At 37.4% G+C, this 25,064-nt stretch overlaps 2 protein-coding genes across 8 annotated transcripts in view; one reads left to right on the plus strand and one right to left on the minus strand.

Annotated features, from left to right (window-relative positions):
- The first annotated feature begins 2,464 nt into the window (after positions 1–2,464).
- On the plus strand, positions 2,465–6,431 carry LOC149133503 (phosphatidylethanolamine-binding protein 4-like). Its single transcript, XM_089358497.1, has 4 exons — positions 2,465–3,033; positions 3,791–3,898; positions 5,394–5,439; positions 5,619–6,431. The coding sequence occupies exons 1-4, from the start codon at positions 2,836–2,838 to the stop codon at positions 5,894–5,896; spliced, it is 630 nt and encodes a 209-aa protein (XP_089214623.1). The 5' UTR covers positions 2,465–2,835; the 3' UTR covers positions 5,897–6,431.
- A 1,190-nt stretch (positions 6,432–7,621) lies between these two features.
- The window catches only part of LOC106868200 (uncharacterized), a 137,309-nt gene continuing 119,866 nt past the window's right edge, over positions 7,622–25,064 (minus strand). For 5 of the 7 annotated variants that reach the window (XR_008265018.2, XR_008265019.2, XR_008265020.2 and 2 more), the window contains 9 exons: positions 24,977–25,016; positions 19,886–19,995; positions 18,509–19,246; positions 17,432–17,509; positions 16,097–16,224; positions 14,535–14,682; positions 12,669–12,990; positions 11,144–11,209; positions 7,622–8,536 (listed from right to left, as the gene is read on the minus strand). Coding sequence is in view for 2 of the 7 variants with exons in the window: in XM_089358496.1 (XP_089214622.1) it covers positions 11,123–11,209; positions 12,781–12,990; positions 14,535–14,682; positions 16,097–16,224; positions 17,432–17,509; positions 18,509–19,246; positions 19,886–19,995; positions 24,977–25,016 (1,539 nt within the window). In the remaining 5 variants the exon portion in view is untranslated. Of the gene's footprint in view, positions 8,537–11,107; positions 11,210–12,668; positions 12,991–14,534; positions 14,683–16,096; positions 16,225–17,431; positions 17,510–18,508; positions 19,247–19,885; positions 19,996–24,976; positions 25,017–25,064 lie in introns of those variants that run through there. The other 2 variants (XM_052971099.2, XM_089358496.1) reach the window with 2 other exon arrangements.

The following is a 25,064-nucleotide window of genomic DNA, read 5'->3' on the forward strand; positions in this document are numbered from 1 at the left end:
TAGCGCTTGCCTCTGGTTATGTAAGTAATTTTGTTGAACAATGATTTTAGGCATTTTTCGATCTCAGCCTCCGCTACGTATTCAATTTTTTTCGCTTTTTTACTATATGTTTTAAATATTAACGTTTTCCTTTGTGTTCTTTCTATGAAACTTTCGGGAGGGGTTGCAACAATACCATGACCTTCTCTCTTCATCATATTCTTATGCCTCTCGGCATTCCCGATGTTGACAGTTCGCTTGTCACCAGCGACTGCTGCAAAATCAACCCTTTTTCCAGATTCTTCCTTGTCATTTACTATTTTCATATTTCCTTCTTCGTTATTATTTTTCGCTAATGTTGGCCAATCTCTTTCCATCAACTGTTCCACACATATTTCTTCCTTTTCCTGTGTAGGACTGACTCTTCCTGCTTCGGCCATCGTGCAGGTCTCACTACACGGGGAAACCGTTACTGGTTTTTGGGACTAAGTGGGGGTTTGTTGCTCGTATTTATTTATATTTATGTCGAACAAGAAATCTCCACTGAATTCCACGCATTTGTCTTCCTGTGGTTGTGCTTAATGTCTCACTTAGCGGTGAGAAGAGTGTTTTGGAGGTATCGCTCCTCCCAAAATTGTGAACTTAGTTTGTAAAAGTTTGTTGTCTTCAAGTCATGATTTGAAAACTGCAGATAAATATTGTGAACTTTGTTTAAAAAAGAAAACGAATTTATTGTTTTCAAACCAAGTTTTGAAAGTTAATAAATTTGAAGAAAAGTCTTCCTCTTGCTTTGAACTACACCACGTGGAACTACGCAAAGGATTTAATTTTTACCAAAGTGACGACTGCAGCGGAGCCGGGTATCAAATCGGGCCGGAGTACCGTTGTGGCCTGAAAATTTGTTATTCTGCCTGGAACTTTATATTTTATTTATTCTTTCTGAACTGTTGTATTTCCTTTCTCCTTCTTTTATGAACTTTTTTAGTACGAACTATTTATTTTATTTCTTCCGTTTTTATGAACGGTTTTCTCTTTTAGCCTGTTTTTAAAATTTTTCTTTGTTTAATTTTTATGTGGACATTTTTATCATGGCAGAGAACATAAAGAAAAATAAGGCCACTGCTGTGGAGTGGGAGATTATCCCACCCAAGAAGTGGTTAAATGATTTCAGGGAAAGAACGGTGGTGTTGCGGACCTACTCTAGGTTACTCGAAGAAGGTGGACAACCGGTTGCCCACCGAAAATCGTGGGGGAGGAGGAGGACCTTCCGGCAAAGGCGGAAGTACGCCCTACTCCAGTGGCCCCCCAAAGAAAAAGAAAAAAAAAAAAGAACGAGGCACGGCCGGTGCTCGATAGTGCACCGCCTACGTGTCCCGACACTCCGTTGGTGGGAATTGTGCCACTAACGGAGGAAAGCAGGTCGGCGGGAATTGTGCCACCGACAGTAGAAGCTGCGGGCTCACCCTGTGAGGAAAAGGATTGGCTAATCCTATTCCGAAAGGGAGGGGCCCTGCAGAAATTTGTGAATAAAAGGAAGCGTCGGAGAGAGGGAGTCCTCACCTGTACTAAGGATCCAGACTGGCCTCCGCAGATGACTGCAGAGGTCGTGTCGGGTAGTCACATAAGTACGGTGGTGAATTCCTTCCCTCTCGGCGAATTCAGTATTGAAAAGTGGCCCGACCCAGACCCATCGTTTTGCTTGAGAGAAGCGAAGGCTATATCGGGCGAAAAGACGTAAGAGGACGAGTGCCTCATATTGTGTAATGAAAAATCGTAAGAGGCAAATGCCTTAATTTATAACAGTGTTATAGAGAAGCAAAGTTCGGCGGGCGGTTTTTGCCTTCTCTCATTATACCATCATATTTATCATCCATTTCATCTCATTAATGTTTTTGTTCAGCCCGTAGCTACTCTCTGTGTACTGCCTTTATGGCAAATTGAAATGAAATAAAGTAGCTTGCTTACCAACCACATGGTTCCGGGTTCAGTCCCACTGCGGGCAATCTTGGGTATGAGTCTTCAACTATAGTTTCGGGCCGACCAAAGCCTTGTGAGTGGATTTGGTAGACAGAAACTGAAAGAAGCCTGTTGTGTGTGTATATATATATATATATATATATATATATATATATATATATATATATATATATATATGTGTGTGTGTGTGTGTATTTTTCAACTCTTATGCATACCTCACATAAACATAAGTTACATACGGATTTGGAGTACTGGAACAAGCAGATATGCTTCAAGGGGGACACAGCTTGAACCCTATCTACGTTATATACGTGAAAAATGTAATTATCAAGATTGGAAAAGAAAAGGTGCATAAATAGCCATATTGTGTCTTTCGACAGACGGATTTCTCTTGGTATCTAGCAATATAAGAAAATAAGACTTTTCAACATCAGATGGAGCATCCACGTCAATAATAAAGTGAGCTGTGGAGCAACATAACATGGCTTAAATGTGAGTTTAAAGACTTCAACCCCAGGTGGTGCTATTAATTAGGCAAGGTTTGATCTAATGCTGAGCTAGAATTAAATTCAAAGTACTTAATACAACGCATTCACTTGATAGATATCAGCAGTTTAAAAACAATACGTTGTACTCAAACGCAAACGCTTATCAGTTTCGTCGTCCATCTTGAATGACAACCGAATGTTACAAAACGGAAGGCATTACTCAAAGGAATATGAACTTTATTTTAAAAATAAAGAAGGAAATTTTCGCTATAAGGTTATAGTTTAGGCAATAATAACAATATCTACAGTAGTGGTTACATTGATAGAAGCTTTTTCGAAAATATTGAAATAAATCGATGCAAGTCATTGTGAAAGATGAAAAGTAATCATTATGTCCTTCCGTAATATTTTCACTAAGCTTTTCGTGTTGTATTCCTCCATGGTCTTTTATAGTTTCGCATATTATTCGAAGAAGGATGCATTTTGTACTGGGAAGCAGCTTACTCTTCTTCCTCAGAAGATATACTCAATATGTGGTACCTATGTTTCGAAAAAGGATGCACTGACACCACCTATAGTGAAAGTGGAGGTAGGTCGCCAATGATAATTCTTTCTAGTTTTTGGCACAAGGCCAGCAATTTTGAAGGGAGGGAGAAGTCAATAACGTCGAACCCAGTGATCGACCCTGAAAGGATGAAAGTCGAGGTCGATTTTGACTTTCATTCTTTCATCCGCAAAATGGATAGAATTTCAAAGACAAAAAAAAAAAAACTGTCATAAAAGATAAATAAGAATTGTCATAGCAGATGAAATTGTTCGTTCAAAGAAAACCTGTTTAAAATCTGTTTGACTCATTCTAAAAAGGTTTCCTTTTTCATGTGTGGCTGTGTTTCCTTACAAAAGGGTGATGGTGAGAATGGAGTTGTGTAGGCCCTTGTATAAGGTACTTCCTCCATTGGTACCAAATAAAAGAAGCAAGAACCAAATTTGTGTTCCATATTTATATTTCCTGTTAACTAAATTAAGTCAGGCTAGATAAAGGATTTTCTGTGTATTGTCTGCCTCAACCATATTTAACCTCAGAATGTTAACTCAAACAATAGAACTGTAACAAAGTGTGGTAGCTAGCTCTCCTAAATTTCTGAGTGCAATTATGGAGAATAGAAAAACAACCGGTAGATAAATGGAGGCTAGGTTTCAGCTCTTGGTTAAGAATCTAGGAAGGTTTCATTATGTGCGTGCGTGTGTCTGTGTGTAGGCATGTGTATATATGTATGCATGTATATATATATATATATATATATGTGTGTGTCATTCATGCTTTTGTTTTGATTGTTTTCCTTCAGAGAGTTCCAAAACATGAAGCAAAAAAATATATCTTGATTATGATCGATCCAGATAGATTTCCAGATTCTAAATGGGTCTGGTTACATTGGATGAAGACAAACATCCCAGTAAGTATAAAGCATACACATGTCTGATGCACAGTCATTCATGCTTGAGTTAACAGAAACATGCACTGATTCATGCACACATGCACAATACATACAAACAATCATACATGACGATTGCTTCATCTTGGGAGATGACAGCCGTCCCATCAACACACACACCACACCCCATCACACAGTACAATCACTCTGTTGATGAGACCTTAAATGACTTTTAAAACCAGCTGCCGACTGACAGGGTTTAAAACACAAATGACAGGTATTATTCAAGTCACTTATACATCTTTGCTCTTTGGAATTGGATTCTGAAGGAGTGTTTTTGTGAACTAGCATATGTCTTTCTTTAAGTCCATATATTGTCTTACAAGTTTTTTGACATGTGACACAAATTGTAAGAGGTAGTTGGTGTCCAAGATCATTACCTATCTGGGTATTACGATTTTCATGTGACTCCATATGGTTCACGTATCCTACATACATACATACATATATACATACAAAAATACCCTGTTGTTGATGTTGAAATTCCAGTGAAGGAACCTTGAATCTAGGTTAGAAACCAGCTCTTTCTCTATTGGCAAGAAATCTTGAAATAAAACTGAACAATGACATGTGCACACAAACCGATATATATATATATATATATATATAAATTTAATAAATGGAGTAATACGCATATTTTAAATGAATTCTTTTATTTCCAAGATATGTTTCGAAGATTACAAATGGTTCCTTCCAAAGGAATAGGTGATGTTGATAAAGATGTAATCTTCTCTTCAGGGAAATACATAGGGACCAACTTAACCGTAAGACATATAATTATATATATATATATATATATATATATATATATATATATATATATATATATATAAAGCAGTTGTATACTGTCAACTTAATGTGACAGTCCCAATAAGGGAATCATACTGCTGCTATCTAGCCCTAGGAAGCTGGACCGCTTCCTGTCGGCCTTGCCACATTTCCTGTGTCCTTATATTTGCGAGGGGGAGACAAGCCTCCCCACCCAGCCTAGTTTGCATTCAGGGACATGTTTCTGAGTCATTGCTTGTCATCAGCCTGAAGTAGCAAAACCAGCTGGCTGAAGATGTCTGTCAACCTCTAGCAAATGTATGCTTTATCGTAACACTGCTGCTTAATTCTCTCTGTGAGATTTATAATTAGATCATTTCTAATTTTTGTAATCAGTAAATGTGTTTTCACTAGAAATATATATATTTGCGAGAGGTTTTTTTTTTTTAACCTTCAAGTCTTCTCCCATTGTTTTTAAGTGTGTAGTGCAAAATGAAAAAAAAATTGGCCAAAGTTGGTACTGAGTAGGGAAGGGGTGGTGGGTTTTGTGAAAAAATTCATAAAATTAAAAATTTTTCTTTTTGCTGAAAAGGTGTCTTAAGTGTGTAGGAATGGTGAAATATTGTGCTTGTAGGATTTCTTATGAATCTTCTCAAATCTAACAATATATTGATTCTAATCTTTTCAGTCCAAGAAGTTTCAAGGTATAACAACAGAAAAATCGGATGTTGTAGGTAAATGCTTGTTTCAATTTGGCCTCACTCTCATTTCAATTAACATAATTATTAGGTTGTTTGTCATTATCCTCTTTCTTTCTTTCTTCTTCTTCTTCTCCCCCCAGTTTTATTATATTCACAAATAGTTCATTCTGCATTATGCTTTTGTCTTTTTCTCTCCCCCACCCCACCTCTAGACTACGAAGCCCCCAAGCAGACTTCAGGGGTCTATCGAATACAATTCTTGCTGTATCAGCAGATGTATTATCCTGCCATCATAGAACTGCAAGACAGAGCGGATGAAGCACGAGCGTTTAAAATGGTTCAGTTTGAGAATGAAAACCACCTGAAACCATTAATGAATTACCAATATCTTCTGTTTGCCAATGATACGGCACCGACCAGTCTGAAGAACTGGGGGAAGGATTGTCTGATCAATATGGTTGTAATGTATCTGGGAATGCTATTTCCCTGATTAGAATACTTACCTGGTTTCACAACAACAACAAAATAAAGGTGACAACAATAACAACAACAGCAACAGCAATAACAATCATTTCTACAATTGGCACAAGGCCTGAAATTTTGGGAGAGGGGACTTCATCAACCCCAGTGTTTCACTAGTACTTTATTTATCGAACCCGAAAGGATGAAAGGCAAAGTCGACCTCGGTGGAATTTGAACTCAGATCATCAAGGCAGACGAAATACTGCTAAGCATTTCGCCCAGTGTGCTAACGTTTCTGCCAGCTCACCACCTTACAACAACAACAACAACAACAATAATAATAACAACCCTTCCTACTATAGGTACAAGGCCGGAAATTCTGAGGAGGCAGCTAGTTGATTACATCAACCCCAGTATGTAACTGGTACTTATTCTGTTGACCCCAAAAGGATGAACAATTTTGCCAGCTCACTGCCTTAATAATAATGATGATGATGATGATGATGATTTAAAAGAAATATGAAAACCAAATAATAAAGAATAAATACAAAGAATTAATATTATTTTTATGTATTCTTTTTATTTTTCCATTGCATGTTTTCATTTCCTTTTTAAAGCAGTATTTAATACCTATTTAAACAGGTATTGAGTACTTGTTTAGTTTTTTGAGTTTCATTTTTGTTTCCTATTCTAATGGAAGTTCTTTACATCTCTCTCTCTCTAAGTCTTGCGATGTTTTCCTTATGAATTTACCTCCCACTTTAAAAATCATTTCCCAGGTTCAATACTACTACTGCTGCTACTAAGGTGGCAGATTGACAGGGCTGTTAGCACGCCGGGCGAAATGCTTAGCAGTATTTCATCTGTCTTTACATTCTGAGTTCAGTTTCCACCAAGGTTGACTTTGTGTTTCATCCTTTAGGGGTCAATAAAGTAAGTACCAGCTGAGCACTGAGGTCAATGTAAGAGACTTACACACTCCCCCGAAATTGCTGGCCTTGTGTCAAAATTTGATATTTGCATTATCTCTTTTATCAGAGGTTTTGTTAAATCAACAATACCCAGGTAGCCATGTTAAGAAGAAAAGTACTCAACCAGGTTATAGAGATTCTATACCAATCACCACAATATGGTATGGAAATTGTCCCAAAGATCTGAAGTAAGAAAAAAAAACCCCAAAAAAACAAGGAAATCACTCAATATGGTTATCATTGAAGATAAAGTCATTAGCCAGTCCTAATAAATGGTTTAGAGGACATTCAAGGGGCTGCAAGTCAGAGATGATGGGAAATCTATCACATTAAAAATTTTATGCTTATTTTCACATAAACACATGAATGTTGTGTCATTCATGCCAGCTTTATGGAAAACTTGAGCTAAAACTATTTTAGGTTTATTTCAAACTGCAAGAGAAGTTAAAAGTCAATTTTTCTTTCAAATTGTTTCTTTATTTTAAGTGATTAGAAAAACATTTAAAGTTTAACATGGTGAGGGGTTTGTGGGGTTCACCTCTGAAATAAACTACACAATTATTGACCAGTGTTTGTTAGGTGACAGTCGTAAAATTAAATTCATTCACAGAACCAAAAACAGCAATGAGAAGCCAGCCTGGTGCAGTGTTCTGTAAAGTTCTTAGTGAAAAGATTCCAATAATCAGTTTACAAAAGACTATCTCAACTCAATAACTAATACATAGAATAGATACAGACATGGAAAGAGTTTTTTAAAAAATGGATTTAAGCAACACAACTAATTTTTAGCAAGAGTATGTGATTTATTCTTTAAGAGATACAAGATGTCAATTCATTTTATAAAAACAAAGATGAAAGAAGAGACAGGGCGAGAAGAATTTGAGAATTAGGAAGGGTCATTTGTTAAGGGTGTTTAGAATATTTTAGGGTAGATTCTTGCAGGAAATGTGGAAATGTTGATATAAAAATAAGTTTTGAGTCAGCAATAAATAGAATTAAAGAATATAATAAATATTTTGTGATCTTTATTGCTAGAACAGTAAAAAAAAGAGAGAGAGAGAGAGAGAGAACAAAAGCAAAATAAAACAATATCGTTTGGTGATGTAAAACCTATGTAAAGTTAAATAACATTTATCATTCCTTAAATTTAAAGATTAAGCAAAATTGGATGAAAGGTGAAGGGGTTGAATGAGCTGATAGGAAAATAGAGAATTGGTTACTTTGGTAATAATGTCTGTTTTTTTAGAAAAATAAAAAAGACTTTAATAGACTAAATAAATTCAACTAAAAAGAGATCCCTGATTTAAAAATCAGTTAAACTTCAAAAGGGATGTGGAAGATGCTCGAGTCTGGAATACTGTCAACATCAAAGAGAGGAAAATATAAATATGAGGTTTAATTTCAATCCATGATGTGGCTGTGGTGATGACGGTTGTATTTGCATATGTGTGTATATATATATATATATATATATATATACATATATACACAAGGTTATATATATATATATATATACTTTTGGTCCTATTGTTGTTTCAAATTTCATTGGAGTTAATTAAAAGCACACAGGGAAACAAGTTGAAAAATGTTTTCACAATACACACATGTATGCATGTGAATTCAAGCTCCGTATATCAAATCAACTGTGAACAATAATAAATGACTGCAGAAAGCACATCTAAGGAGTCTTTTCATCCCTGAAACAATAAAAAAAGAAAGAAAAAAGTGATCAATGTATAATTTTTTATAGTTGATTAGTTTGGAAAGTAATCAGTTCCAGGATATAAAATGAAAAAGTAAGAAATTGTAAAGCATATAAAACATGTTAAACTTCCTTACAGTTTTCTATTTCTTAACAATAACTCTTCTTCTAACCCTTAATTCTTCCCTCCAGCCCCCGTCCTTTCTCATTAACTCATCCTTCTTTCACAAATAGGTCCTCTGCCTCTTCAACTCAACCACTTCCTGGCTTTTCCCAGCTACTTCATACCTTAAATGTCAATTCCCTCAAGACACCATCCCATGATAACAGACCCCTAACTCTTAAATTTTTGCTGGACCATGTTGACACCCGAATCAAATATCCTCTCTTTCTGCTCCATCTGAATGATTTTTCTCTCTTCAAAGAGATTTTATCAGTAAAACATTAGAGTATCTATGGGGGCCGACAGGTCACTAAATCATCAATGACATCTTTGAACCACTTTTATTACTCACAAACAACTCACCTTCATTTTCTTTCTTAATCTTGTCTTGACATTTTCCCATCCATCATCTCCAACACTTCCATTCATCTTCTTCCTCAGTGTCTCTTACAAAATCACTGACTCTCGTCCACACCTCAACTTCTCCTCCTTCCACCCAAATCACACAAAATTATTCATAGTCTTCTTGTAATTTCTCTACCTCACTTGATGAGGTTCTATCTTCAAGTCCCACCAAATACTCCACTTTCTTCTAATCAGCTTTCAAACCCTTGCCATTCCCATTACATTTCTGCCTTCCAACCCATTTAACTGCACTCCTTTGATCTGTCCCTCCTTCCAACCCACCACACAACCTCTTCAGCATGCCACATTCTATAATTTTTGTTTCTACCAGTCTGATCTTGTTGGCCCTGTTGACTCTGCTTATCTCTTCCACCATTCCAGAATCCTTCTTCACATCATCAGACATTACAAAATCCATGACATTCTGCCCCCACAATCCTTTCCATACCTGACCCAGCTCTCACTACCTCAATACTTTGCATGGCCCCAGTTCTACTTTCCAACTTGCTGACATTTCACTGGCATCTCCCAGAATCATCATCATCAATTAACATCTATTTTCCATGCTGGTATGGATTGGACAGTTTGACAGGAGCTGGCAAGGCTGGAGGGCTGAACCTGGCTCCAGTTGTCTGCTTTGGCACTGGTTTCTATGGCTGGATGCTCTTCCTAATGCCAACCACTCTACAGAGTGTACTGGGTGCTTTTTAATGTGACGCCATTACATATAATGCCAAATTTCTTGTGTTTTATATGTTGGTGAAAGGAATCACAAGGTTGGCTGATTGTACAATCATGTAACTCTTAACCTGACTTTTTAATTCCACTAGGCACTCCCATAACACTTCCCAAAGACAATGGCTCACTAGCAAATCTAACACATCCACAAACTGATTAATTTACTAATTGGAAATGTCTACCAACACAGGAATCAATAATTGAAAAGGGTTTTCTCCAACTCTTTTCTTCTCCCTCTCCCACTCACATACAGACAAACCATCTCCTTTCCCCCTTTTTTCAAACATAATGTCATATCTGCACATGTGTGACTCTCAGAACCTCCCAGTCACCTGCTCTGATCCACTCCCATTTAACACCATTACCTCATAACGTCTACTCCTCCCCTCTCCTGCTCATACCTACACACAACCATACTCACACACTAATACTTCCAACTACTATCCACCTCCTCTCCCTCTCTTTCTCCCACACCTGATCAAAAGCTGCCACCATTCATCTTTATAGCTTACTCTCCTCAACTAGAAACCACATTCCCACCTTCAGTATCCATTACTAACCACAAAATAGCTATAACCTACTTTTTGCTTCATTTATAATGATAAATGACTTTACATCAGGCATTGATATCTTTGTTCTCCTTTATCACATGACCCTATTAGTGATGGTACCACATAAAAAGCACCCAGTCCACTCTAGAAAGTGGTTGGCGTTGGAAGGGCATCCAGTCATAGAAACCATGCCAAAACAGACATCTGGAGCCTGGTGCAGGGCCTAGCCTTACCAGCTCCTTTCAAACCAACCAGCCCATGGCAGCCTGGAAAAAGATGCTAAATGATGATGATGATGATGAAGCTGATGATGATGGTGTTGTTCATTGTTGTAGTTTTTACCATATTTTGTTTTCTAAATTTATCTTGAAAGACCAATGACTAAATTCTTTGGATTCTGGGTATTTTTACACCTGTCAAAGCCTATCTTCCAAGATTTTTCTGTTTTTATCCTTCATACTATGATTTAAACCAAAAATAGACTCCTACAATCTGAGATTACAATTTAGTTTTGATTTTCAGTTCAAGCTATTGTCACTTCTCTTATTGTGACTTTTATGCTATTGAGAAAGGAATAAATGCCACATCTTCCACATTTTACCTTGCTTTAAAGTTTAAGACCTGAGACCAGTCAAAATTGATATTCCATTTTAGCATATTATCTCATTGGAAATCCGTTATTACCTGGTAACCTACCATAAACCACAGCCCTAGGTAGACCCCGCTACAAGTTAGCATGACTTACCATGAAGAGTTGGTTAAAATTTTGGGTTATGTTTCTTTGAATTTCCACCATCATTGAGTCTTTCAGCTGAAAACAGAGATAAAAGTAAGAAACATTACTTCAAGCAGCAGAATCCATTGCAGAGGATGAAGGACTGGGCAAGTGGGGAAAAGCAGTCTTTCTTCTTTCAACATAATGTGATGGTGCTATGTAAAAAGCACCCAGTCCACACTCTATAAAGTGGTTGGCATTAGGAAGGGCATCCAGCCGAAACAGACAATTGGAGCCTGGTTCAGCTCTCTCAACTTGCCAGCTCCTGTCAAACAGTCCAACCCATGCCAACATGGGAAATGGATGATGATGAAGCTTTGAAGGACAGACAAGTCTTTCTGCTCCTCTTTATAGCAACTGATCGGGTTAATCTCACTGTTTTCCCCTATTGCATAGACTCCTAAGATTTGGTTTCACCTTCTGCTTTTGATTGAGTGAGGGGCATGGTAGGATTAACATGTCTATCTATCCATTCTTTGTTAATAAGAAAACAGACCCATGAGGTCTCGACCCTCAATGTAGCTAAGAGTTGGGTGAGTGAAACTTAAACTATTGAATCAATCTTTCTTTTGCAGTAAAATATTTCAATAGAGGACGCTCAACCGCATACTGCAACAAGGTAGAGTGAGGGCAGTAAAACCAAATGTGTCCCTTGACGATTACACACAGAAGACATTCAAACTAAATGAGTGTGATTAATGTGTTGATTTCAGAATCATTTGGTTTATATTTAAACCCATTGTCTGGAACTTTTGGCCAGAGTCTTCAACCATAGCTCTGGACTGATTAGTACATTGGGAATGGAATTTAGTAAACAACAACTGTGTGAAACAGTCTGTGTGTGTATCCCCTTTGTTGTTTTATATCAGCAGGGACTATAAACTTTGGTAAGAGAAAAATAAAGAAACCAACAAAGCCCACAGGCTTTACAAATGACAATAGCAGCATCAGCACCAAACAGTGATTAGGAATAAATGAACTGCTGCTATTATTATTTCGACCAGGTGGTCCACTAGCACAGCTCAGTCACTGATGCTGACTGCCTTTTAGTTAAAGCTACAGCTTTGAATCTGCCTAGGGTTATCTCCCCTTGGTATTTCCCATTGAGGAAGGCTAAAGTGGGTCTGGAAATCTGCTAGAGAGAAGCACGGGGAAGATATGGAGTTTTCACCCCCTTACCATAAGAGAGAAACTTTTTCTCCATGGTTGCTGCAGTGAATTTGTCTTTAGAAGTTAAAATATGTCAAAAACATTTTAATAAACCTAAAGTTTGTTTAGAAATGAAGTTCCTCACACTGGGTTACGTATTCCCTTGTCATTCCTCACCATCAGAAATGCAGTGAACCATTGAGAGTCTCTATTTTCAAGATTGTTCATAAACTGTGACATAAAATAAATAAATAATGTGTTCCCCCCCACCACCTATCCCCCAGCAACTCAGGTGAATGAAGCCAGGTGTGTTTCCCAACAAACAGGTTATACAAAGGACTCTTACATTACTTGTGTCCTCCAGCAAGATAGTTTGGTAGGACAAGCCAACCATAGCCATCTGTTTGATAACCTGTGTGTGTGTGTGTGTGATTACTAGTTAAAATCTTAGACTGTACCTCTTCCATTGATCTATTAAAACGAACAGATTGCATATTATTATGGCCAGTAATTTGACTTTGCAAATTTTGCATTTGTACTGAGAGAGTTTGCCATCCTGGTTGCTGATAGAACGGCATTGGATTAGAACGGCGAGGTTCCATAGTCAACTCAAAAATGTCATTGTTTAGTTGGAAAGCACACAATTGTTCCTTAAGAAGTTCAGTCATCTGCAAAAGAGAAAGAAATGTTCGTATTAAAATTGAGACTTTCAATGACAAGTAAGCAAGTAATTGACTGGTAACGTATTTATTTTAATAAATATCAGGAGAGGGAAAAAAAAAATCATGCTTTGCTGATGAGGTTAAAACAAAATGAAATATGTCCAGGGTTGTTTCCCATACTTATGAGAAATATAAAAAATGATACTGTTTTATGACAGGCAGAAATCCTGATTTAGGGGATGGAAATAGGAAATTAGGGGACAGGCACAATGAAGTACAGTAATGCTGAAATATATTTGGAGTTAATTATTTCGTTAAGATTCATAATTCTGAGTGGACATAAAGTCAGTGTATGAAACGTAATATCTTGTTTAAAATATATATATAGGTGCAGGAGTGGTTGTGTGGTAAGTAGCTTGCTTACCAACCACATGGTTCGGGGTTCAGTCCCACTGCATGACACCTTGGGCAAGTGTCTTCTACTATAGCCTTGGGCCAACCAAAGCCATGTGAGTGGATTTTGTAGAAGGAAACTGAAAGAAGCCCATCGTATATATATATATATATATATATATATATATATATATATATATGTATGTGTGTGTGTGTGTTTGTCCCCCCACCCCAACATCGCTTGACAACTGATGCTGGTATGTTTACGTCCCCCGTAACTTAGCGGTTCGGCAAAAGAGACCGATAGAATAAGTACTAGGTTAACAAAGAGTAAGTTCTAGGGTCGATTTGTTTGACTAAAGGCGGTGCTCCAGCATGGCCACAGTCAAATGACTGAAATAAGTAAAAGAATAAAAAGAAAGAAAGAATATATATATGTTCACGGTGGTGCACCAGCATGACCGCAGCCACTTGGCTGAAACACATAAATAAATAAAATATTTATATAACTAGAAATATTAATATTTCTAAGTCTCTCTAAAGGAGACTGGCAGCAGTAGTGGACATTAATAGATATCACCAAGCCAAAATGGCAGTCCAAAAAAATAGGACAAATGCTGCTGTTGATTAGCTCCAAGAGGCCATCACCTCTAGCTAGCTATGTGACACATGAACCTGTGTCCATTATAACCTTCGAACAGGGGAGGTCAGCTGCTGCCCCTTGCTGGTTTGGCATCTACAGACTAGTTTGTAATAATAACATAATAATAACATGGAAAAATACCTTAGGAATGAGAACCCAGGTTCGAAATTCTCTCAGGACATTTGATGAAGGCTGGAGGGTATATCAGCCAAAACGTGTCAACAACAATCAAGATAAGGACAAATATCCGTCAAATGTAAATAATGTACATAATTCCTCATCTCTTAAATATAGAACTATATTATTACCAAATACTACATTTTTTTTCTTCATTTTATACATTCTAAGAGCTAAAATTTACATTTTTCTAGTGTACTGTATTTTACATGACTATAACTACTTTGATAAGATTTGATCTCCCAAGCCTGTTTTACAAATCTTGAAGCTAAATAGAATTAAAGGACAACCAGTAACAAACCAGCAGCCATTTAAATACAAATTGCTACTGACTTACCAATGGAATAACTTGGAGTGATGTCAAAGTGGTCAGTTGACTGTTCCCATTCCTCACAAAATATTGTCGTTCAGCTAAGAGTTTCTCGAGATGACCCACCTCAATGTTAACAGCTGTCCACAACTCATACAATTCATCCATCATTAACCTAGAAATGTAACAAACATAAACATTTGTTTAACAATCAACGTAGAAAGAAGTGACAGATCAGCTGAAAAGCCCTGCTTATAAATTGTAATCAAGTTCAACTTACTAGTTGTACACAACTAGTAAAGTTGTTACAACAGCAGTTTGCAGAATGAAAGGTAAAGAGTTCATATCCCATCAATTGCATTGTGTTTTAGTCTTAGTAAAGTGTATTTGGTTCTTAATGATTTACTCAACCTCCAACTCATTCACCTTTGTGTTCCAGCTAGGATTTCCATGTATTTATTCTACAGCAAGACACCATTATCTGTCCCCTCTACACCTTAAATCCCTCAACAGGCACAAAACCACACCCACTGAATACTACCCCACCACCTCTCAGTCGAAGGATTTTTGTCTTGCAAGGTACTTGGTGACCCTGTCAGTTATGGTACTATTTAAAAAGCACCCAGTATACTCTGTACAGTGGTTGGCATTAGGAAGGGCATCCAGCTATAGAAACCATGCTAGAACAGACAACTGGAGCCTGGTGCAGCCCTCCAGCCTTGCCAGCTCCTATCAAATCATCCAACCCATGCCAGCAAGGAAAACGAAATTATATTATGATGATGATGATGATGATGATAAGCAACAAAAGTAGTTACAGCTTGTCTTGAAGCTTTGATGGGGCAGGGTTGAAGTGTAACATCATTGATGAGTGATTTGTTGATACCTACACACACACACACACACACACGTATAGATACATGTGTGTGTCTTTTTGTCTTAAGATTGTGTGGTGGATAGTTGTCTCAGGTATGAAGAATCTCAGGAAGGTCTCTTCTTTTAATTCAACTAAAAAATATTCCAACACACCTTGATTACTAAGAAGAACACTTCTTGGAAAAAAGGTGACTGATATATGAATCTGTATTAGTTGATATTATTGCTAACGAGACTAAATTAACACCCCAGCCTCAAATGAGCCAGACTTCTTTAAGAAACTAGATAAGGTACCATGAAATATGGAGCTGATTCCTTGCAATTTGCAAAAGCTTTCATATTTTATATTAAGATAATAATAATAATAATAATAAATAATAATATTACAATGGCAAAATAGTCCCATGGATTAAGAGTTAATTAAGCTAATGATTCCTGATTCAAGAGTTGGGCAACAATTTGTTCTGCACTGCTTCAGTCCACTGAGTTACCAGGAATTGCAATTATTACCTGGAAGACAATTTTCTATTCAATAATAGATTTTCTTGATAACATCACTAATGCTCCACCACCACTCCACCATCCTGGGGCTTTAGAGATAAAGCACATTCACACAACATATTGGAAACATAGATAAGCTCCAGCCCAAGGCAGAGAAAAATTTCAAGAGATAAAAGATAAAAATGAAAGAAGGAAGAGAGAAAGCCACTTACGTCTCTTCGTCAGATAACAACTCAGCCATGTGGTTATAACATGATAAAAATGTACTTTCTATTATTTGCAAATCAAACTTATAACGTTGAACAGCATGTTGCATTAGCTGGTTCTCTTCCTGCAGGTGCTGTAATTAAATTGCCAGGATGTTTAGGTGTTTCAAAACAAAACAAACAACACACACATAGAAGTTTTCAAACTTAAAACGTGATTGAATAAAAAGATTTGACACTTAAGTCCTCCTTGACACTTCCTTACCACAATTTTATCTCTCTGACTACATCCTGGTCTTTGCCACGCCCTCTTCTAAAATATGAGTAGCCATGTAGCTCCTCTGCTCTGGCCCCGGCTCGCATCCTTTTACCCATTTTTGCCTTCATCTCCTCATATAAAACCGGTTCCCTCAGGGCTCATAGCGTTGCAAGACATGTGGCAACCTCATTAGTGCTGGTGCCATGAAAAATGTCTCCAGTTCACTCTGTGAAGGGGTTGGTGTTATGAAGGACATCCAGCTCTAGAGACAATGCTAAAGCAGACACTGGAGCATGATGCAGTTTTCAGACCCAGTGTCAAATTGTCAACCCATACCAGCAGCGCACATGGACATTAAAAGAGGATGATCATTTCATAAAGATTCTGGATTTTCCTGGATAATATGTATGACAACAACAAACTCGATCCCTAAATTGTTTTATCACAAGTTTCATAATTTTAATTAAGTTGAATTGTGGATGTTGTGATGTTCATGCTTTTTTCTCACAGGTGATTGAATTATGGTAGGTCCATCTGTCCATCCATACAATCTGTTGCACTGTAAGGCTGTGAAAGCTGAACCCTAAGAACAAACGACATTGCCAAACTCAAAGTATTTGGAACCAAAGAGTTCTGAGGATCAGCTGGACTGACCATTGAACAAACAAGTTAGTGCTTGAGAAAATGGGAACAAAAAGAATTTTTAGCAACTGTTAGGAAGAGAAAGCAGCAGGATTCTGGGCATGTCATCAGGGCCCACATCCTAAGAGGAAAAGTCAATGGGAAACAAAAAAAAGGGGGGAGATTGAGAAGATGCTAGCTGGATGACATCAAAGAATGGACCATTAGATCACTGTCTGAATGTACACCCATGGCCAGAGCTAGAAATTGATGGAGAAAGATGTATTCATGGTCCCTCAGCAATGAGGACAGAAAAAGGTAAGACAAGGCATACATCATTTATGCACAGGGCTGCATACAGGACACACACAAATATATAAACACATGCAGGGAGACACTCAAAAATTACATTTTTTTAAAAACTGTATATAACAAAAAAGGAAGAAACCAACTATATTTACCATGTTGATTGGTTTTTCTGCCCAAATTTCAATTTTGACACGAGGAGTGTATGGCAGGAATGGATTATTTACAAAAGACTAGAAACAGAAATAAAATTTTAAAAAAAACTTTACATAGTCATTATCTTATAATACTGAATTTCAAATTTTGGCACAAGGCCAGCAGTTTCAAGGAGGGGGTTAAGTCAATTACATCAACCCTAGTATTCGACTGGTACTTATTTTATTGGCCCTCAAAGGATGAAAGGCAAAGTTGACCTCAACGGAATTTGAACTCAGAACATAAAGATGAATGGAATGCTGTTAAACATTTTTCCTGGCATGCTAACGATTCTGCCAACTTGCCACATTAATAATATAATTGATTTATAACATACACATTGTAACAGGGACCAGTCACATCAAACCCAGTGCTGCACTGACACTTAAAAATAATTTTAGTTCTCAAATTATTTTGTTGAATATCTACAAAAAAAGTCCACAGGTTAAGTCTTTCCTATTTTCTGACTGAAACAGATTTTCATCTTGATCTTTCAAGATCTGGTAAAAAAAATACCAGACATATACTGGGGTTGATTTCATTGACTTCTCTCGTGTCTAAGATTTGTGGTTTTGTGTCTAGGTTAGAAGTCAACATTATAAGCACAGGCTTGGCTTTAAGAAGTTTGCTTCCCAACTACATGGTTCTGGGTTCAGTCCCATTGCGTGGAATGCATGACACCTTGGACAAGTGTCTTCTATTATAGCCTCAGGCTGAGCAAAGCCTTGTGAGTGAATTCGGTAAAAGAAGTCCATTGTGAGTGTGTGTCTTTGAGTCTGTGCTTGTGCCTCATCACTGCTTGTGAACAGATGTTGGTGTGTTTATGTCCCTGTAACTTAGCAGTTCAACAAAAGAAACCAACAGAATAAGTATCAGGCTTTAAAAAAATAAGTTCTAGGGTTGATTCATTTGACTCAAAATTCTTCAAAGCGGAGCCCTGAGAAAAAGAACGATGCACATACACACACACACACACATACACACACTTGCATGTAGATGTGCCACATGTACACAAATCAAAAACATTATCAACTTACTTGTATAAATGTCTTCCGATTCGTGAGTTTTAGAAGTTTTCTGTATTCTATCACATTTTTGCTTGTCTCTTCTCTCCAGCTTATGGAACGACTACTCAGCAGACCAAATGGCGAATCAGTATCTTTGTAATGGTAGTTCTGATGTCCCATACAGATTTGACTCTTCGGGTGATTAGTTACAGTGGATTCCAGCTCCCTGTAACTGCAACCTGATCTTGAAGAACCATCGGCATCATCACTATTCCATTTTTGATTATTGTTAGAATCATTATCACAGAACAAAATATTTCCGTCAGAGATGAACAAATTGAGAACAGAAGTTTCCTTTTTGCTCGCCGAGCGAGGGCTCGTTTCTGAAGTTGGGTCTGTTATGTGGGAGAAATTATTAGAGGCATCGATGTGGAGAGACATACCATATGCAGTAGAAACTGTAGACTGGTAAGGTACAGAAGAGTGTAGGTGTGCACATACTTGGTTAGGGTTAGCACACCAAGTACAGAAACAACATGTGTCCGTCTGACTGGCCATAGTTTGTTTTTGGAAGGGATCAGTAGAAACAGCCCTGTCAGATTTAAAGATTTGTTCAGTGCCAACAGATTTATCACAAGGACACTGGGAAGAAGATGAAGATGAAGAAGCAGCAAGGTCTTTGACTGTTGTGTCTGAATTGATGCTGAGTCGTTTGCAGATTCCTGCATGGATGGCTTCGCTGCTGTCATAAGCTCCTCGATCACCGACCTGGAAGTTACAAGATAAGATGAGAATGGACATCTTTGCTGGGAAAGAAAGAAACAGACAGGAAGAGAGAGACGATGATGAGTGAGAGAGGAGAGTAGAGAGAGAGAGAGAGAGAGAGAGAGAGAGTGTAGAGATATAAAGTTTGTTATATATGTGAAGAGAGAGAGAGAGAGAGAGAGATTTGTGCAAGTGTGTGTGTGTGTGTGTGTGTGTGTGTGCATGGCTAGGTGCAAATTCATATGTGTGCATGTGTATACCTGATTTGTATGCAATATAAACCTGGATATATTTCTTGTTTTTAATGAGATAAGCAGCAGTTTGGGAGCCTACAGGATTAACCTTTACCATTGTGAGGGGAGTAGCATGTACATAAGGGGTAAAGCAAAGGTCGGGTGGAAAAGAGGTGGAGGTGATGCAGGGAGACAATTAGGGCCACTCAGGGAACAAAAGACACAAAATTAAGCTTAAGGACGATGATGATGATGATGATGATGATGTGGGGTGACAGCAGCAAAACAAAAAGGATTAAAGACAGAATCTGAAGTAAAATTAAAACACAGATTAATATTAATTTAGTCTGTAAAATAATTTTTTTTGTCTTAAATGAAAGAAGAAAGTAAAAAAAAAACCCATAATTACATCATTGGCTGATAATGCATCAAGATACGACATTGGTGGCTCCACCAGACTGTCAGATTCTACATAACCACTGCTATCAGACTGAGCACTTCCAATACGGTAGATAGAAGCTGTGCAAAAACAAAAATGTAGTGAGTCAAATAAAGAGAGGACACTTTTTAGAAATGTCAAATGAATGAATAAACAAACGAATAACAAATAAAAACAAAAAATAATGAAAAACACCTTCTCCCCAAAACAGACAACGAAAATGGCCCACAACACAGAAAAACCATTTATTGTTGTATAATTAGTGCAATTTAACATTTCCAATGAAAATAAATAAGCATGTACAGTGACAACATGGAGATAAAGTTGAAAGCATAAAGTTTTATGGCAACTAAGTAGTTAAAAAGATACTCAAGCTTATTGAAGGGGTCCGGTATGTAAATTATTATTGTTATTATTATTATTACAGTGTATACACAAGAGTGGATGACAGAACAATAGTATCGTCTCTTCACTCGCATCCCATTCCACCACATTATCTGTTGGCCATAATAACAGATTCATCTTCTTTGTTGATACGTTACCAGATTCCACTCTACAACATAGGTTGCTGTCTCCATCACTGATGCCAAGAGACCTACTAGTTGTTGTCTGCCCTTGACCCATATATGTATGTGTGTGTGTGTGCATGTGTGTGTGTGTGTGTGTGCATGTGCATGTGTGTGTGTGTGTGTATGGGTCACTAGGTAGATATATGTATGTAGGTTAGTGGACAAATGAATGTATGTGTATATATCTATAAATATATATAAATCAGTGGACAGATATATGTATGTGCATATATATATATCATCATCATCGTTTAACGTCTGTTTTCCATGCTGGCATGGGTTGGACAGTTTGACTGAGGTCTGGAAAGCCAGCGGCTGCACCAGGCTCCAATCTGATCTGGCAAGGTTTCTACAGCTGGATGCCCTTCCTAATGCCAACCACTCTGAGGGTGTAGTGGGTGCTTTTTACGTGCAACTGGCACACACACACACACACACACACACACATATTCAAAGTGTGAGTTAATGTATCAAGCAACCCCTTACATGTTCCTCTGGCAGCTCATAAGTTGCCACAGTAGTAGCATGGATCTCAGTCAAACTCGCTTCATTCATTTGTAGGTTGTACACAATATGTGTTTTGGGGAAAAGCTCCAAATGTCTTCTTGACCTTTTCTGCAAATTAGTACCAGAACACTCGCATCTACAGACCAACATGGATTTTACCTGTGCAGTCCTGCATTTCTTTCATCATTTCCCATTCGTAGCATCAACATTTAAGTTCTAGTGTCTGTGCTTTATATGAACTTTCAAAAAAAAAAAAAAATTATTTACCAATGTGGGTAACATCAGTTAGCTAAATCCCAGAAATTAATTCACATTTGGACAAATGCATCTTTTTTTCTCTTCTCTTTCTCTGCTTCATCACCATCACCACCAGCAGTAACAGCAGCAGTGCCCAGAGAGAAGCTAGTCCTGCCTTCAAGGTCACTCTCAGTTTAGTGTCAGGGGTTTTAACATTTTAACAATAATTATTTTTCAAAGTTTTTTGCTCTAGATTTTAACAAGTAATGTGTCTTTTGTTTCAGGACACACTGTTATAATGATGAGAAGATTTTTAACTTGTGACCTTTATCATAAAATTAGCAAACCTAAGTAGAGATAATATATTGAGATTGCAACTTTAACTGATTAAAAAGCACCTACAGAAGTGGCATTTGATTTTGGGAATTTTATAAAAGTCAAGTCATAAAAGAGGGAGGGAGAGAGAGAGAGAGAGAGAGAGAGAGAGAGAGAGAGAATGTGCGCGTGTGTGTTTAACTTGAAGAAATACTTAGCCCATGTAGCGGCATCTAGACAAAGTAATTGATTTCAGGTTTTCTGCTGTGAAAGGAAACTGGTTGAACAGATAAAGTATTGAGTTGCTAGCTTAAGGGTTCTGAGTTCAAATCTACTGCATGTGCTTTGTTTTGTCTAAACCATTCAAGATGCCCAAACTCATGTTACTGAGGAAGAAGCACCAGACCTTCATGGAAATGGTATCTTTGACAAACTGGCACACTCTCCCAAATGCTTTAGGACATTAACTTAGATCTTAGAAAATGGTTTTTAAGACACCCAAGTAAACACATTCTTTCTTGCTTTCAGACATCCCCACTGTCCTCAATTTTTCATGGTCAGTCTCTTAATTCTTTAGCATTTAAACCAACCATTTCTGGTCGAAATATTCCATCTGGTTTTGTTCAAACTGGCCAGATCTGGCCTCTCACCCCTACTCTACATTGTCATTGAAGTCTCAAAACTGAGGTAAATTCATGATTCATTCAAAACAATATGAAGGGGCCATGGCTTAGTGGTGAGGATATTCACCTCAGGATTGTGAGGTTGTGAGTTTGATTCCCAACAGTGCGATCTGTTCTTGGGCAAGACACTTTATTTCACATTGCTCCACTCCATTCAGTTGGCAAAACTGAGTAGGACCAGTAATTCAAAATGAGCCAGTCTTGTCACATGCTGTGTCTCAATCTGAATCTCCATGAGAAATGTGTCAAGTGTATGCATGTCTGTGGTGTGCTCAGCCACGTTAATTTCCCAAGCAGGCTGTTCTGTTGACCAGATCAACTGGAACCTGTGTGATCGTAACCATTGGGGTGCCAGCCACATCTGACAGAGTAACCTGAATGCTAAACGGTTAATCTATCTCAGTACAAACTGATACATTGGCATCCCATGAACTCCACAGCATCATAAAAATCAACACAAAATTACACTGACTCCTCATTAGCAAAGAAGAGCTATTGTTGATTGATTGTCTAAGAGATGGAAGGTAAAATCCACCTGGTGGTGAGATGAGAAACCAGTAAAGCAGAAGCAGATACTACATAGAATTATATGTCTATCCTTGAGATTTTAATGTTTGAGCTCATAAAAAGGTTGTGAGACATTTTGACAGAGGTTTTCAAACTTAACTCTATTAATACCAATCCCCCCACCTGAAACTGTCCCTTGTTCTATGATATAAACTTCCCACTTTAATGTGATTTCAATTAAAACCTTCCATCAAAACTACATTCTCATTTATGCTCTAAACATCAGCTTAATGAGGACAATGTTATTTTACTAAATTTTTTTTTGTTATTTTCAAAATTAATTAAAACAAAGCCAGTGTATTTCAACAGAAATATGATGACAAAAGTGTTCTAAACTTCAGACCAAACACTACTTAGGCCTGGCAGCACCAAACTGTCTGTCTGCCTTTCACAATCACAGCCTCTCAAGGATCCAATTGCCTCTCCACATTGAGATTTGACCTCTTCTCTCTCTCTAACACCTAAGAAACTCAACAACAAAATTCAGTTGTTAATCCCATCCTTCTTTCTTTTTATACACTAATCTCTCTTTTCTTTTCATTAACCCTTTATACACTAATCTCTCTTTTATCTTCATTAACCCTGTTCTGGTTCTTAATACAAATGTCTTGTTCACATAAGTTTTGAATTAAAATCTTCCTCTAAACTTTAGTCCCAATTTATGTTCCTAACACTAGCTTAATGATAACCAAGTTATTTTACTAAATTGAAAGAAACACAGAGCATATCAACAGAAATATGGTCACAAAAGGCTTAAAATATATAATAGAGAAACAATTCTTAACCCTTTCATTATCAACCTGGCTGAAACCGCCTCTGATTCTGTAGTACAAATGTCTTATTTTCATAAGTTTTGAATTAAAATCTTCCACCAAACCTTAGTCACAATTTATGTTCCTAACACAAGCTGAATGATAACTAAGTTATTTTACTAAATTCTTTGTTATATTTAAAATTAATTGAAAGAAACAACACAGAGCATCTCAAAATAAATACAGTAACGAAAGGGTTAATCCAACATTCTTTGAAGTACAAAACAGTGTCAGTGAAAATTGACATTTATTTCATACAACACAAGTCTATCTTTGTTAAAATAATGTCTAGGCTTACCATTTTATAATGTTCAACAAATTCATTTTTTGTGCAGAAGATATGCCATTGCATTTAAATATACATCTCTAATTAACTCTTTTGCTAATTAACTCGTTTGCTAACCTGTTTCTCTTCAAATACACTGTATTTCAATTAATTTTGGAAATAATGAAGAATTTAGTAAAAAATAATTTTGTCTTTCTTAAACTGGTGTTTGGAGCTTATCTTCCATCTTTTATCTTTTACTTGTTTCAGTCATTAGACTGTGGCCATTCTGGAGCACTGCCTTGAACAATTTTTAGTTAAATGGTTAGAGCCCATAACTTATTTCTATTTGAAGCCTGGTGTTCTTATTCTATCAGTCTTTTCTGCTGAACTGCTAAGTTATAAGGATGTAAACACACTAACACCAGTTGTCAAGCAGTGGTGGGGGACAACCACACACACAAATATATAAATACGATGGGCTTCTTTCAGTTTCCATCTACTAGATCCATTCACAATGTTTTGGTTGGCCTGAGGCTGTAGTAGCAGACACTTGACAAAGGTGCCACGCAGTGGGATTCCCTGTGGCTGGGAAGCAAGCTCCTTACCACACAGCCATACCTGCATGTAAATTAACAAGAAATTATGATGGAAAGTTTTAATTTAGTTCACTTTAAAACAGGAAGTTGACATTGAAGAACCAGGGGTGATGTCAGGTAGGTTGATGTGAAAACGCTTAATATACACACTTTATACATACATCCCTACACACATACACACACACTGGAGTGGCTCTTGTGCAGGTAGCATGTAAAATACACCATTTCGAGTGTGGCCATTGCCAGTACCACCTGACTGGCCTTCGTGCCGGTGGCACGTAAAAGCACCTACTACACTCTCGGAGTGGTTGGCGTTAGGAAGGGCATCCAGCTGTAGAAACTCTGCCAAATCAGATTGGAGCCTGGTGCAGCCATCTGGCTCGCCAGTCCTCAATCAAACTGTCCAACCCATGCCAGCATGGAAAACGGACGTTAAACGACGATGATGGTGATGATGATACGTATGTGTCACACCAATAAACTTCAATCAGTAAATTAAATACTCACGGTTCCTTTGAGCGCCAATCTTCAGTCTGCGTACTTCTTTCTAGAAGTTGTTAAAAAGGAAAAATATGGAAAATGGAATTTCTTTGCT

Source organism: Octopus bimaculoides, chromosome 10, assembly GCF_046866305.1.
Source record: "Octopus bimaculoides isolate indiv1 chromosome 10, ASM4686630v1, whole genome shotgun sequence".
In the NCBI taxonomy this organism is placed as follows: Eukaryota; Metazoa; Mollusca; class Cephalopoda; order Octopoda; family Octopodidae; genus Octopus; species Octopus bimaculoides.